The sequence below is a fragment of the Vigna umbellata genome, chromosome 1 (assembly GCF_029865625.1).
Source record: "Vigna umbellata cultivar VRB3 chromosome 1, Vumbellata_1.0, whole genome shotgun sequence".
Classification (NCBI taxonomy): Eukaryota; Viridiplantae; Streptophyta; class Magnoliopsida; order Fabales; family Fabaceae; genus Vigna; species Vigna umbellata.
Window position 1 is genome coordinate 7040070 of NC_142165.1, and position 15095 is coordinate 7055164.

The 15095-nt window shown below is 33.6% G+C and overlaps 1 protein-coding gene across 1 annotated transcript; it reads right to left on the minus strand.

Moving 5' to 3' along the window:
* Positions 1-3438: 3438 nt before the first annotated feature.
* LOC124825636 (glucan endo-1,3-beta-glucosidase 2-like) lies at positions 3439-6426 on the minus strand. Its single transcript, XM_047298298.2, has 4 exons — positions 6237-6426; positions 4059-5312; positions 3934-3961; positions 3439-3826 (listed from the first exon to the last, which is right to left on the minus strand). The coding sequence occupies exons 1-4, from the start codon at positions 6292-6294 to the stop codon at positions 3670-3672; spliced, it is 1497 nt and encodes a 498-aa protein (XP_047154254.1). The 5' UTR covers positions 6295-6426; the 3' UTR covers positions 3439-3669.
* Positions 6427-15095: the final 8669 nt, after the last annotated feature.

The following is a 15095-nucleotide window of genomic DNA, read 5'->3' on the forward strand; positions in this document are numbered from 1 at the left end:
TTTCCTAACACGCAATCTTCACAAAATTTCTTTTCAAATTTTATACCTAGTAGTCTGTGTACTAGTTCTCTCCTTGACAACTCAACCATACTTCCAAAATTAAGATTTCCAAACCAGAAGTGTCACATCATACTTTCATCTTTCATGCATAGCTTCAAACACCTCTCTCGCAAGATCTTCAACTCTGAGAGTTTATACATTTGGCTTTTGTTCATTTCTACCCAGGCTACAAGATGACCATGTTTATCCTTCAAATACAATATTCGATCCTTCATTAGAACTGAGTTGCCTTTTTCCATCATTTGACTCATGCTTAAAATACTGCTCTTTAGCTCAAAAACATAATAAATGTTCCAGATTTCTCCAACTCGTCCATCTTTTTGTATGTGTCGAATTTTTCCACGTCTTTTTTCGACCACCTTGGAACCATCTCTTAATTATATGAATCTAGCTTCCATCTCTGTGAGTTCATAGAAAAAAGCTTCATCTTTACGCTTGTGATTGCTAACTCTAGTGTGTAGATACAAAATTGAATTAGTAGAACCCTTCTCAGCCTCTGAGCTTTCTGATAACATTAAACCCTATCTCTTCTTCATCTTCTTTTGTAAGGAGTTTTTTTTCACTTTTCTTTTTAGCTCGATAAAACCTTGTTATATGGTCGACCTTTCCAATATTATAACAACTTTCTAATTTGCATTTGTTTGCATAGTGGTCGTGTTTGCCACACTTGAAGCACTTCACACCTATCTTAGACCGACCTTTATAGCCCCTTTGATAGCGTCCTCCTCGAGCTAGGTTGGGTCAAAGCACGAAGATGAAGCTGTGGAGGTGGAATTTGTGTGGAAGCTATGAATATGGTGGTGGTACTCACGGTTTTGGGGTTGGTGATCACAGTTTTGATCAGTATTTGTGGTGGGATAAAGGTGTTTGATGGATCTCTGGAGAGGTTGGTCCAACTCTAGAGAAGGGTGGCTAGAGGGACCTCAGGAGATACTCTACCCTTAAGTTGAGACAAGATATGTTTGCACACATTTTGACATAATAACATTTTAATTCATAAAGTGATTTTACAAGGGGGAGAATCCTCTATTTATAGAGAAAAGTGTCTCCAAAGTAGACAAGAAACTCTAAATATTCTCCACTCTTAAAATGACATGTCGCAATCCATTTTTACAAATTTTCTCCACTCTTAGAATGCCATGTGGCAATCCACTTTTGTAAAGTTTTCTCCTCTCTTAGAGTGTCATGTGGCAATCCACTTTTACAAAGTTCCTCCACTCTTAGAGTGTCATGTGACAATCCATTTTTGCAAAGTTTCTCCACTCTTAGAGTGACATGTGGCAATCTATTTTAACAAGAGTTTCTCCACTTAGAAAATGATGATATGTGGCTATTTTCTTCTTAAGAAAAACTCTTCACTAAAAGCTTGTCATGTGGCTATCATGCCCCATGGTGGGACACCTTCTTTTAAGTTAAGCTTAAAAACCATAGAATACTAGGCCCAATGTACACAGCCTAAAAAAAGATATCATATACTACTTGACCCTTAATACAAGGTCTAGAAATACTTCATGATAGCCCAAGTAAATAAGAGTTTAGCTCCTCCTTTTGTGGATGATTTTAACTCTTCTTGAATTTGTTTGGTCATGCTTCTTGTGATTGGACCCTTGGCTAGGAGTTTGTCATCACCCTTGCTCGATCATGGCCACACCAATTTTGCTGCCTGGTCTGATTTGTGTTGACTTCATTATTACCTTAGCCACATCCACCTTGTTCTCGCCCACCTTATCCTTTGCCTCTAGGACCTCGACTTTAAGTATTTTGAGTTTCGTTCGAGTTAAATTATGCCTATAGTGCTTGGTTGTTGGGTTCCTTCGTCTTCCTTAGTTCGTGGGCCTTTAATGACCTAGCTAATTTGTCCACTGTGAGAGTTGTTGGATCCTTTGTTTCTTCAATGGTGACAACAATACTCTCGAAATCATCCGTTAGAGATCTCAAGATTTTTTCTACAACCCGGTTAGGAGGCATTTCTTCTCCCTTCATTCCGAGTTGATTGGTCACCTTTTGCGCTCATGCTATAAACTCAACAACCCCCTCCTTTTCATTCATCTCCAGATATTCAAATTCTCTTATGAGAGCTTGTAGTCATACCTACCTCACGTGGGTGTCTCCTTTGTATGCAATCTCTTGAATTTCCCATGTCTTCTTTGTTGTCATTGCATTCACTATTTTTTTCATGTGTGTTTTCTTTAATGCAGCTACATGTGTTTTTGTCAAGTGTTTGCCTTCCTCGAGTTCTTTGTACACGTCTTCCATCATATCTCAAACGTCATGGAATCTCAGCAGCACCTTCATCTATATACATCAATTATCATAATTAATCTTTTTCAACCGTTATGGGACAGTCATCCCATTACTACTTTTACCATCTCTCTTAGTATCTCTTTTCAAACACTCATTGTTTCACTCATAGTGTTTGACTATACCACTTTATTGGGGAAAAAAACTCAATCCAAAGGGGGTCTCGTTGCTGTCATGTTAACAATTCCCAATCCAAAGGCCAACAAGCACGCCTTATTTGTTGCCAAAGATTCCTCTCTTCCTCTGCCCTTTATTTGTTGCCAAAAATTCCTCTATACGTTGCTCCTCCATGCATTAGCGTACACCTCTTTGCATGAAGAATGATGAAGCGTGAAAATGCGGATACCATTAAAAGCTGTTTGAAAAACATTTCAAAACTTTGTAATAATAGGAAGTGATGATGGAGGAAATAATGAAGAATGAGTAAATTCCGGATTCCCCATTCTGGAAGTTTTTTTTCTTTTTAAATACCGAATCTAGAAGTGTATTCCCAAGTTGAGCATGGTTTAGTCATTCCGATTAACATTCCTGTACCTGGTTATTAGCTTCCACACTGGATTCCGGTTAAGTTGTACTGGATCCAACAATCTATTCAAAACAAATTGGATCTATCAATCCAAAAATTAAAATATGGAGTGTGATTACCGGAATATGCAATCCGGAATGTCAACTAATCCAACAAACATACACCAGATTAGTCATTCCGGAAAGAATATAATCAATTTTATTATAAATTATTTTAAAAACAAAGTAATGAAATGTAAAATGAGACATTATGTAAAGTTTGGGGTGAAGGAAGGGGTGCAGAAGAACGGCCTAAAAAACCAAGACATGTCTTAACTGTAACCTCAATGAACCAGTTACATTTTTTCAGACCATTTTGGCTGAATGAAGGGATAGAAAAGTTTGCCAATAGCCCTCTTGATTTGGTACTAACGAGTAAGTTTTTTTTTTTCCTTTTGTTGAAGAGCTTGAAGGGGCAATTGCAATAATATAATATATATATATATATATATATATATATATATATATATATATATATATATATATATATATATAGCATAAGAGAACAGCAACTATCCCAATGGAAAACAGTCAATGGTTGATTAAAGATTGAATCAATTCTAGCTGAAAAGAATAATAAAGATGATGATTCAGTGCAGCCTCATTCAGTCCAAACCCTTAGCTGGTTTTTGTACAAAATTGAATGGACCACTATGAACAACACAATGATGCTACCAAGTCGAATATGTAGCATTATCACCTAACAAAAATTTTCAAGTAATGCTTGCTCTGACAAATACCACTTCATAGCAAAACAGCTCCCCATATTAGAAATCCTGTTGCCATTAGAAGACTTCTAATTCTCAAGTCATAGTTGGCAAGGTTGTATGCTGAGGAATCTGAATTTGTAGAATTCATGGATGGAGCTGTGAAGTTACCTAAGGTGCCATTTTTGCCAAGACTGGAGATATGCACAAACTGTCACTTGTCAGTGATTGCCACACAAACAAAACATGGAATAATAATGAAAAATGAAATGAGTCAAAAAAGCAAAATATGTTATCTTACCTTCCAGGAAATAAACAAGAACCATGACCTACAGTTATTTGAAAAAAATGTGTTAATCATCCTAGAAAATGTAAACATGCTAAAGCTAATCCATTGAAGTCACACCATTGAAGTAAACAGCTTACTTGGATCTGAGGTGGAGATGGTAGCTACACCATTGAAGTCACAGGCATCGGGAGTTTTTCCCATCTTATGATAGTAAGTGTCAAAAGCATAATTTGCATGAGCAATCACATTGTCTGGTTCATAGCATGGTTGCCCTTGCAGCAATGGAGAGCATTCAACCTTCCCTGGTCCACATGCCCAATCTAATGCAGCCTGCAGCATCTTCGGGTCAGCACCATCCTTGGCAATGCAGAAAGTTTGATTGCTGGTATCATTTGCAAGGAGTGCCCCTGATTCTGTCAAGCGAAGAATGTAAACAGGTGCTCCATTTGAATCAAATAGTCCCCAGTTCTTCTCAGATAATGGCCCTGGCTTCGTGTCCTCGTTGTAGAGCTCATAGATGTAAGTACTGACTGAAATTCCAGGATGTTTGGGAGTTCCGGTTTTGTTAAACACATGCTTGATCAGATTGCTGTTGTAAGTGTTGGCATTGTCTATGGTTGCATCAGGCTCGTTGGAGCCACCTTTCGAGGGCCACCCTGACTCGGTCACTACTACAGGAATGTTGGTGTAGTTCAGAAAAGCCATAGCAAAGTATGCAGCATCAACCATGGCATCAAAGACATTGGTGTAGTGAAGTAGGGTATTTGAATCCACAGCCTCTTTGTTGGGAGGGAGAGTTTTGAAGAGTGCATAGTCTAATGGAATCACTCCATTTGATTGCATGTAGTCATAGTAAGGGTAAATGTTCAGCATTAGATAAGATCCAGTGGATTGCAAGAAATCAAGTAGAGGGACTAAAACTGGATTCAGTGAACGGTTGAAGAAAGCCTGGGAAGGTGGAAATGAATCAAGGATGATGGAAGATGAAAGGGGTGTGGAAACTTTAACTTGGCGATCAAGATTGGATGCAACAAGAGCTGAATGAATGTACTTAATGGCGCTGACAAGAACTTTTGCCGCATTTGGGAGGGAAGTTAAAACATCAGAACCAACACAAATCGCTGTGATATTGGTGGCTGGATAATGTGCTACCACATTGCGGGAAACCCAGTTGGCGGCTGTGGAATTCGATTGACCAATTGCAAGGAGTTCTTCATTAGGAACAGTCACAACAACTTGAATGCCTGTCTTTGCAAGTGCAAGGAGCATAGCTTGGTCTGCATCATACAATCGAACATGCCGGATTTGCTGGGCTTTAAGTAGAGCTACTACTTGAGTAGGATGTGGCATATCAGAGAGATCTGTTCCAATGTTCACTCCAATAAATGCATCTGCAAGATACAGAACATTAACATACCTTACAAGATTTAAGCTCTCACACAACTAAGCACTCAAGTTAGAACATGGAATGGAAGCATATGCAAGCAGGCTCTTGCGGGGCACGTTTTGTTTGTTCCAAGCAATCTAATTTTAATTTGGGGGGTAGCATAAGATTATGATGATGAGCTATCTGTGAAGATTGCCTGCAAAACTTTAAAACACCAGAATAGCTCTTCCAAAGGTAGAAATCTTTTCCGAAAATAACTTCTCCAAGGAGAAAATGACAATATATGGCTTAGTAAAAGAAGGACAAAAGAACCGTCCTATTCAATATAAAATCTCTGAATCCAACTTGTGGATCGCATCCAAGAAGATTAACAACAAAAAACTCCTGAATATTTTTAAAACATTTTATTAAATATTAGACACAACAAGCTCAATCTCAGAATAAAAATGTTATGTAAGCATACAAGCTCTAGTAGGACACAGACAAACCAATCATTCACTATCCAAGCTATAAGATGCCTACTAAATCATGGTTCTCAACGTTTAGCACCAAATAAATCTCAAACAACATTCTGAGAAACTAATCCACAGCAAGGGTGTGCTACTCCTAGCTAAGGTGTCAAAATGAGAAAGTGTATTTGGGCCTTGATAAGGCAAAACATTGCTAAGTTTTACTTCCAAGAAGCCAACTCCAAAACCTCATGAAAACAGCAAGGAATCCTATGTTAACCAAGCAAGTAAAGGCTCAAGAAGAACCGTGCAGGTTAAACAAAAGTGAGTTTTGCAGTGATTTCAGAACAATGCCACAGAAAACAGACCAAAGGGCAATGAAAGTTTCAGAACACAAGCACAACTTCAAAAAGTGGAAAACACAGGATCCCTCAGCAGCAGAGTAAGCAAAGAGGGAGAGGGTAAAATGGTCCACTCACCGTCGTCAGCCGCAACAAGAGACACTGCAAAAAGCAGAAGAAGAAAATGCACAGCCATATAGATTCAATGGCTCTGAGAAATCTGGAAAGAAGTCTCAATAATGAATGAGAGAGAGAGTGAGAGAGAAAGAAAGAGAGAAAGTGTATGAATAGAGAGCAGAAGGAAGTGAAAACCACAAGGAGTAAATTGAAAAGCAGAAAGTGGGGTAAAGCTGTATGAGAATATATGACTGTGTTCGAGAGGGGGCTACAAGATCAAGACAGAAATCACACGTGGAAAGGTTGTCAGACAAATCAAACGGCTAAGGAATCATCCTTCAATGAAGTTTCACCGTTAATATACATTAAACAAGCTTATGCAAGTGGCTGAAGACTCAACAAACAAAACTAGGACTTAAGTTTAAGACAACTTTTTCTCTCTATTTGTTTTTCGGTTACTAATCTCTTCATTTTACAATGTGAAAACATATGTATTTGTCCAAATTCCGGCTTTCGTAAGACTCGAACATTTTTAGAAAGAATCGAGCTTGCTTTAACAGTTGGACCAAGCATTGAATAATCCATCTGTAGTTTGAATAATTTAAGCCATCCTATTAATGGGTTTCAAATTTAAATCTTACGTGGAATATTGTATAACGTGTTTAACTCACCTGTAATAAATTTTCTTTCTTTTCAATCAAACATTGCTCCAACCTTAAAAAGTTAAAATCTACAATTAATATAAAAAAATAGGATAATGATATTTACAAGATTTTTTTGAAAATGTCATTATATAATTGGTTTAGGTAGGTGTTTATAATTATTATTATTATTAGTTATGAAGTAATTTTGGACCAATCACAGAATAACACATAGATGATGATTATATATTGTCAAAAAAATATTGTCAAAATATTATTATCCAATAAAATATATTTACAGAAATATAAAATTTCATTCAATTAATGGATCGAAGATCTTCTTTATTATCCAAATGATTCTTTTTTTTAATTTTAATTGCGAAATATATGAATTTTTTTTAATTGTTCACTCAGTATGAAATGTGAAAAATATTCTAAGTTCAAAGTTAATAATTTTAGATTTACAATTAGATTTGATTCATTAATTATTAATTAATAAATTTTATTATTTTTATTAATTATTAATTAATAATTTTTTTAATTATCCATTAATAATTTTATTGTTATTAATTATCAATTAATTATTATTTTAGTTGTTGATGGTCAAATATTATAAAAAAAAAAATAACCAGACGTGCACCTTGGTAAATACCATTTTACAAATTATAAATACTCTCATATTTTCTTGCTAGAGAAAAGCTATCACCAAGTTCTTCTCTCTCCCAAGTAAATGGAGAATGAATGAGTGCAAGTTTGTATAAATAATAAATAAATGTTAGAGTTTTATAATAATAATAATGTTTATGTGATTATTATTATTACTATGTTTATGGTGTGTGCATGTGGAGAAGACATGCACCTGTTCTTCGAGCCGTTACAGTACGGTTGGTTCTTTTCTTAGATGGAGTGGTTTGTTGTGTTGTATTAATAGCTGTTGAGTCTCTGACCTCTGTTTGTTTGTTTGCATCTCTTTACAACAGCTATTCACATTTTTATTTTCTTTTTTAAAAAGATGGAAACAAACCAGGAATAGTGGTTGAATTGCATCTCTTCAGAATAAAATTTAACTTGCAAAAAAATAAAGAAAAGTTTTATCGGAATATAATATTAATAATATTAAAAAAATTTAATTAAATTTGTCAACTTGAATTACTTTAATTAATTAAGAAATTTGAACAGAAATTTATTACTGAGAAAATTTTCAGATCTGCGAACCTACTACCTCTGAACAAGACATGTAAAAAAATTTAACCTCTCATTAAAAAGACAACCTACCTCGACCACCCAATAATTTTCAGACGTCATGTTAAAATTCAAAGTCATATTCATTTTTCTTAAAAAAGAAAAAGAAAACTGTGGTTATTTTTAGGTACATCTTACCGTGTTAATTAATGTCTGCATCAATGATGACGCCGAAAAGTCCCACACTGGGCAGTGACAGAAGCAATGGCATGAAAGAACGGAGCATGGTAACCTTCGTAGGGGTTTGGTAGCTACGAATTGGCCCACTTTCTAAATGCTGTTATTATTAGATACGCCATAACACAGCTATTTATGCCATACGCTACAAACCCTTTCACTTTTCACTCACTTTTTTTTTTCCATGTTTTTTCCTTAAATATTTGTAATTTACTTCAAAATTAATATTTATTTTATTTTAAGTTTTAATTATTTAATCTTTCATTCAAAAACAATAAAATATTTTTATATTTTCTTCTTCATTCCCAACAGTTTCTATTGTTTTTGTATACTGTTTTTTGTCATTTACTTAGTTAGATTACACTGATGAAATGATGGAGTAAAGATTTACTTTAAGTAATCAAATTTTATTTTAGAGCAAATTATTGTCATCTCTATATATATGTATTAGTAATTAATTTTGACCTAAAAATACGATTTTAGATAAGTAAAAGGTTTACATAGTTCCTCTTGTAATCGATTATGAACTTTATCTTCATTTGTGTTCAGTTTAAACAGTGTTACTATGAGAACGGATTTGAGTATTAAATTTCCATAAAATCATATGTAGGATTTTAATTGGTGAAAGAAGCTTATTTAAGGCATAACAATTGTTACCATTCAAATGTTGAGATTATAAATTTATGTTTGAGTCAATTATCATAATTCTAATTATGTACAATTCATCAAACGAATATTATCCGAAGAATATTAGATTTAGTTGCACACTTTTTTTACTTGGCAAAAGATTTATGTTGTGTTTACTTGGACGTAATTTACTGTTGACGAGTATCAGCGAGCGATGGAAAACAATGAAAGTCGTGTTCACTTTATGGAATTTACGAGCAAGAAACACGATTGAATTGCGAGATGTGCATGTTTTTGGTCACCAGCATAGTTGAGAAGATTTGGAGGGATCCGTAGCATAATTACTCATGTGCCCCTCACATTTAACAAAATTTCCAACTCCACTGTTGCATGGGAAGCTAATGTTTTATATAATATTTGGAAGCTGGAAGCTACCGTGCATGGGAAGCTAATGTTTTATAATTTAATTAATTTTTATAAATAATTTTTAATAATTATTTGTAATTTTTTACTCTTAATAAACACTTTTACAAATAAATATAACATAAACAAATATCATTTTATATCACCTTAATACCTAGGGGCATTTTGGTAATCTTTAATTTCTACCAATTAAACAAATTTTTTAAAACGGTCACATCAATCAAATCCTACACTAATTCTCACAAACTTTACCTCTAAATTCACTCTCAATCACCTCCAAATCCACTCAAATAAACACACAAAAAATTACCCTCAAATCCCCTCAAATCCATTCAATCACTCTCCCCCAAATCATCTCTCCCAATCAACCCTAAATAAACACACCCTTAGTCAAATGAGATTTTAGTTTCTGAATCTCAATTTGAAAAAAACAATGTCTAATCTAAAAAAATAGATTTGAGGTCAAATGACTTAGATAAAAGTATAATTTATATTATATAAAAATTACATATTTTGATACAATTTATTTTCTAAAGAAATCAAATTTACTTACATTGATATTTTAGTATACAATTTTACTTAAATTATATTTTATATAAATTTTGTATTTTAAAATTATTTTTAAATGGTTTTATTAAAATTAAAAAATATTTACAAATATCCATATATCTACATATATATAACAGAAAAGTTGTAATTATTTATTTACCACGATGAATAATGGAATAAATAATGTGACAAATAACATGTAGACATTATTTTATCCGTTGTTATTCATTATTTATTTTGTATTTATCATTTTGATTTTTTTTTCTATTTGAAAACATATATATTATTAAGTTTTTGACTGGGTGAACGTATTAAAATTGAAAAGTAAATATATTCAAAACTTAATAATATGTGTCAAATAGACAAAAATAAACTCATCATGTGACAAACTTTTTATTTGGTAATTAAAAATCAGTGTGTTGTTTTGTGAAGATAAATGAACGAGAGTATAAGGAAGAATTTGAGTATATTTGTGTTGTTTTTTTTTAAGGAATATAAAGGTAGAAGTGAGTGAATTTGATATTAAAGTTTCAGTAATTTGATTAACCCGGTATATTAAAAGAATTAATAGATAAAAGATAAGATTATTAAATTGTTCATGACGTTCAAAGTAGTATAAAATGATAGACTTTTATTTTAGTTCTTATTTTTGTTCATTTTATTCAATGTGAGATTCAATTTTTTTTATGTTAAATGTAATTTCTATTTGATAAATTTTGTTTAATCTGATTTTTTTTTCATGATGTCGTCTAAATTATTAACGGAAGATTAACTGTGTCACATGTTAGTTAGTGTTTTTTTAAAATAATTTATTAAATTTTTCTATTTTTAAATTTTTTCTTAATTTAAAAAAAAATTAACCACATGTCAAGTCAACATGTTGTCACGTGATAATGTCAATACCATATGTCAAGTCATTGTAAGTGCCACATGTTAAGTTAGTAGGCTTTGTTACCAAAGTAGGCAAAAATGTGGTATTTATTACCAAGTAGGCAAAAATTGACTAAAAGTGAAGTCGTGGGGGGTCCAAACGACTTCAAATGAAGAAGTCGTGCCCCCCTGCACGACTTCACACTGTTCATAGCAACAGTGTTGAAGTCGTGCACCCCAAAACCGACTTCTGGGTCCTGTGATCGATTACCATTTTTTGGTAATCGATTACACAATGTTGAAATCTTGACCCCTGCAAGACTGGAAATGTGAAGGCAGAAAACGTACTGGTAATCGATGACGCCATTTTGGTAATCGATTACCAGGTGGGTTATGTTGGAAGAAGCACTCTTGCGTGAAACTTTCTGGAAAAATCGCGCCCGGGCGCGGACGATCTGTATGTGGACGAGCGTTCACTGAAAATGGACGAGCGTCCAATGCTCCTGCCGAGCGTCCACTGAGCGCATCTCGACGAGCGTCCTCTTAGCTAGATGGACGAACGTCCTCTTAGCTTTCTGGACGAGCGTTCTCTCTGCCTGGCTGGACGAGCGTCCTCTTCTGCCTGGACGAGAGTCCGCTTCTGCCTGGACGAGCGTCCTCTTCTGCCTTGCACCAAAACAACCTGGTAATCGATTACACATGTTTTGTAATCGATTACCAGTGCTTTTGGTGGCATACAAATTTGAAGTCGTGCAGGGTGGTCATGATTTCAACACTCTGTAATCGATTACCATTACATTGTAATCGATTACAAGGTCTTGAAGTCGTTTTTGGGGTGCACGACTTCAACACTGTTGCTATGAACAGTGTGAAGTCGTGCAGGGGGGCACGACTTCTTCATTTGAAGTCGTTTGGGCCCCCCACGACTTCCCCCATTTTCGTAAATTTGGTTGAATTTGCCCATTTTGGTAATATTATAGGCAAATATGCCTAGTTTGGTGCAAAAACCTAAGTTAGTATCATAAGTTAGTATCAGTATCAATATCACATGTCAGTATCTTATATTTAATTCTGTTCCAATTTCGTTTATTTTATTCTATTTGGTTCCAACTTTTGCTAATATTATTGTTCAATTTCGTCTTAATTTCGTTAGAGACCAAATTTAATATTTATTAAAATTCACATTTTTATTAAATATTTTTTCATTATTTTTAAACCAACTCTAATTATATTATTAGAATATAAATTAAACTTATGTTTGATTTTTTTTTTTACATGTAAAACATAATGTTACAGTTGGATTAAAAATAATAAAGAATTGTTCTTCTAATTTCAAAAATAAATTAGAAAGAAAATTCTAAAAATAATAAAGAATTACCCTTATAAGTTAAAAAATAATGAAAAGCTTTCCTTCTCATTTTTTTAAGAAAAAAAATCCTTCTAATTTTAAAAGTAATGAAAAATTTTCCTTCTAATTTTAAAAATAATAAAGAATTTTCTTTCTAATTTTAAAAATAATGAAGAATTTTTCATCTGATTTTAAAATTAACGAAGATTTTTCCTTCTAAAATTTAAAATTGGGACTAAACTAAACAAAATAAAATAAATTTGAAACTAAATTAAACAAAATTAAAGAAAGTTAGGATGAGACTGAATAAAGACACTAACATCTGACATTAACATTAATACATGATACTAATACTGACTTACCATGTAGCATTGACATTGTCATGTGATACAATGTTAACTTGACATGTAGACAACATTTTTAATTTAAGAAAAAATTAAAAAATGAATAAAAAATTAAAAAAAAAACTGACATGTGGTATAGACTGTTCACATCTATTAACAATTAGATGACGTCATGAAAAATAACAAAATTTATCAAAATAGAAACCAAATTAAAATTTAAAAAAAAAATTCTCACATTTTTTAATTTAAGAAAAAATTAAAAAATGAATAAAAAAATTAAAAACAAAAACTGACATGTGGTATAGACTGTTCACATCTATTAACAATTAGATGACGTCATGAAAAATAACAAAATTTATCAAAATAGAAACCAAATTCAAATTTAAAAAAAAAATTCTCACATTGAATATAGTGGACCAATAAGGACTAATATAGTATTTAAATCAAAATGATATTTACATGAGTTAGAAGTATTTTAGAAAATTTTATTTAATGAATATTTTTTTTACAAAATATTAATTGAAATGAATAAAAAATACAATATATTTGATATATAAAAATATTAAACTTTAGATATTCAATATTTTTGTGACAAATGATTTATTTACATGGGTATTATTTTTTATTTTTGTAACATCCCAATATATAGTAATTACCATAAATTAGAACTAATCACATTTACAGAATTAACAGTGCAGTCTTAATTACAACAGCTAATAAAAGCCGAACGTACAAGGATATACAGGATTCAGAAATTTCCTACAATACCAAGTTCTGGACGAACGGTTTTACAAAACTAAATAACCGAACGTCCCAAAATACAATCCAGAACACTAATAACTACAACTAAACGAGCGTTCTATTGCTCGGCTTTAACCTCAACTTCTATCAGATTGGCGTCGTCCAAATTTTCTTCTTCCAGTGTTTCTTCAAGCAGCGCCTCTCCATCTGCTCACATCCACACGGATGATCATTGCATTGACAAGACGGACGTACATAACCAGTAGACAACACAAGGAATTGCAAGGGTAAGCTTAGGTAATTTAATTCATACAACTCACATACAATTTAACATAAGAAATTAACATACAAGACATACAACAATGAATCAGCATAGAATAAATTATCCAATTCTCATACATAACGACCGTCCGGACTGTATGAATCCATGTAACTACAGGCGTTCGTGCACTCGAGTGGTGTGGTAACTGGAAACACTCATCAGCTGCCACCCGAGGTTAGCCCTATCAGTCCAAAGTACTCAGTAGGACTAGGGCCTCCTGCCATTCCCACACATGACCTACTCCCCTCTACATGAGGACAAGCACTCACGGAATATCAGGATGAACAACCATCAATAATTTTACCATGGTCATACTATACAACTTATCACATTCAGATCATAGAGACGTTCCTCCTTGGAACGCTCGTTCAAAATCCACTTTCAATATTTCACCCAAAATACCATTCGCACATCTTAGTCTTTCCTCTTATTCACATTTTTATTCTTTGTTCCACTTTCATAAAATGACGAACGTTCATCCCTTTTCAAAATAAGGACGAACGTTATCAAAGTACAGAGAAATCCTCGTTTCTGAACAAAAGAAACGAACCCCAGTCCTCTGACGGACGTTACGAATACTTAACTCAGTTAAAGGAACTTGACTCTAGAAGTTCTGAATAATACTTAGAATAATTGAAATACAATGACTCGAAGTCGAATCCAATGGATAGAGATACTACAATTTCTTTAGATAAATAAACCGAGCATGATTTAATTTAGGAGACAACACCGCCCGTCAATGACCGAACGTCAACTAATATTTTTGGACAAACGCTATTTACGTTCGTTCGGGAATCAAATATAAGGACGAGCGTTCAGTATAAACCGAACACTACTTAGGACGAACGCTAGGTAGATGACCGAGCACTAATTAGAACGAACGCTCGATATAAGACCGAGAGCTCATTTGGACGAACGCTTAGTATAAGACTAAGCGCTACCTATAACGAACGCTGGATTATAAAACCGAGCGTTACTAATATAACTTCAATTAATTACGATCGTTGGATACCACTAGGCTGTGCCGAACGCTCAACCTAGCTTTTCACAAGAGGACGCTCGTTCTCAAACAGAACTCTTTCCGAATGAAGGAATTCCTATTCTAAGTCATTTTCAGGGGAAACCGAACGGTATAATACCGTTCGATGACGAGCGTGCATTATCAAGGTAAGGAATATCATTTCAGATCTTTCATCTACAATAACTTTACATTTTTCATACGATTCATATCTTATAATTTATCTCCAACATAAATCTCATACATTACAGAATTCATATTATCATCCCATAACTTACAGAAATTATCCATTTTCCAATTCATACGTTTCATCCTCAACATACAGTTCAAACAATACCACTCATATACAACCAGTACAACGGGGCTCGTTCATGCATACTTAAACATCATACATTTCATACATCCAGTACATTTCATGCTTTCACACACATCATACAAGTATCAATTAAATTACTAAAGCTTCCCTTACCTGGTCTAGCAGTGAATCGCCCTAAACGAGTGCTTTTTAACTTGTCCAAATATGGTTTCCTACCCTCAACGTGCTTCTCAAGTACTCCCCTAAATCTAACCAAAAGAAA

Bases quoted from the DNA above. Each gene is read 5' to 3' on its own strand.
- LOC124825636 (XM_047298298.2), bottom strand. From the start codon at position 6,294: ATGGCTGTGCATTTTCTTCTTCTGCTTTTTGCAGTGTCTCTTGTTGCG. The intron at 5,313-6,236 runs GTGAGTGGACCA...TGTATCTTGCAG, and splicing joins TCTTGTTGCGGCTGACGACG to ATGCATTTATTGGAGTGAAC. The intron at 3,827-3,933 runs GTAAGATAACAT...GCATATCTCCAG, and splicing joins TCTTGTTTATTTCCTGGAAG to TCTTGGCAAAAATGGCACCT.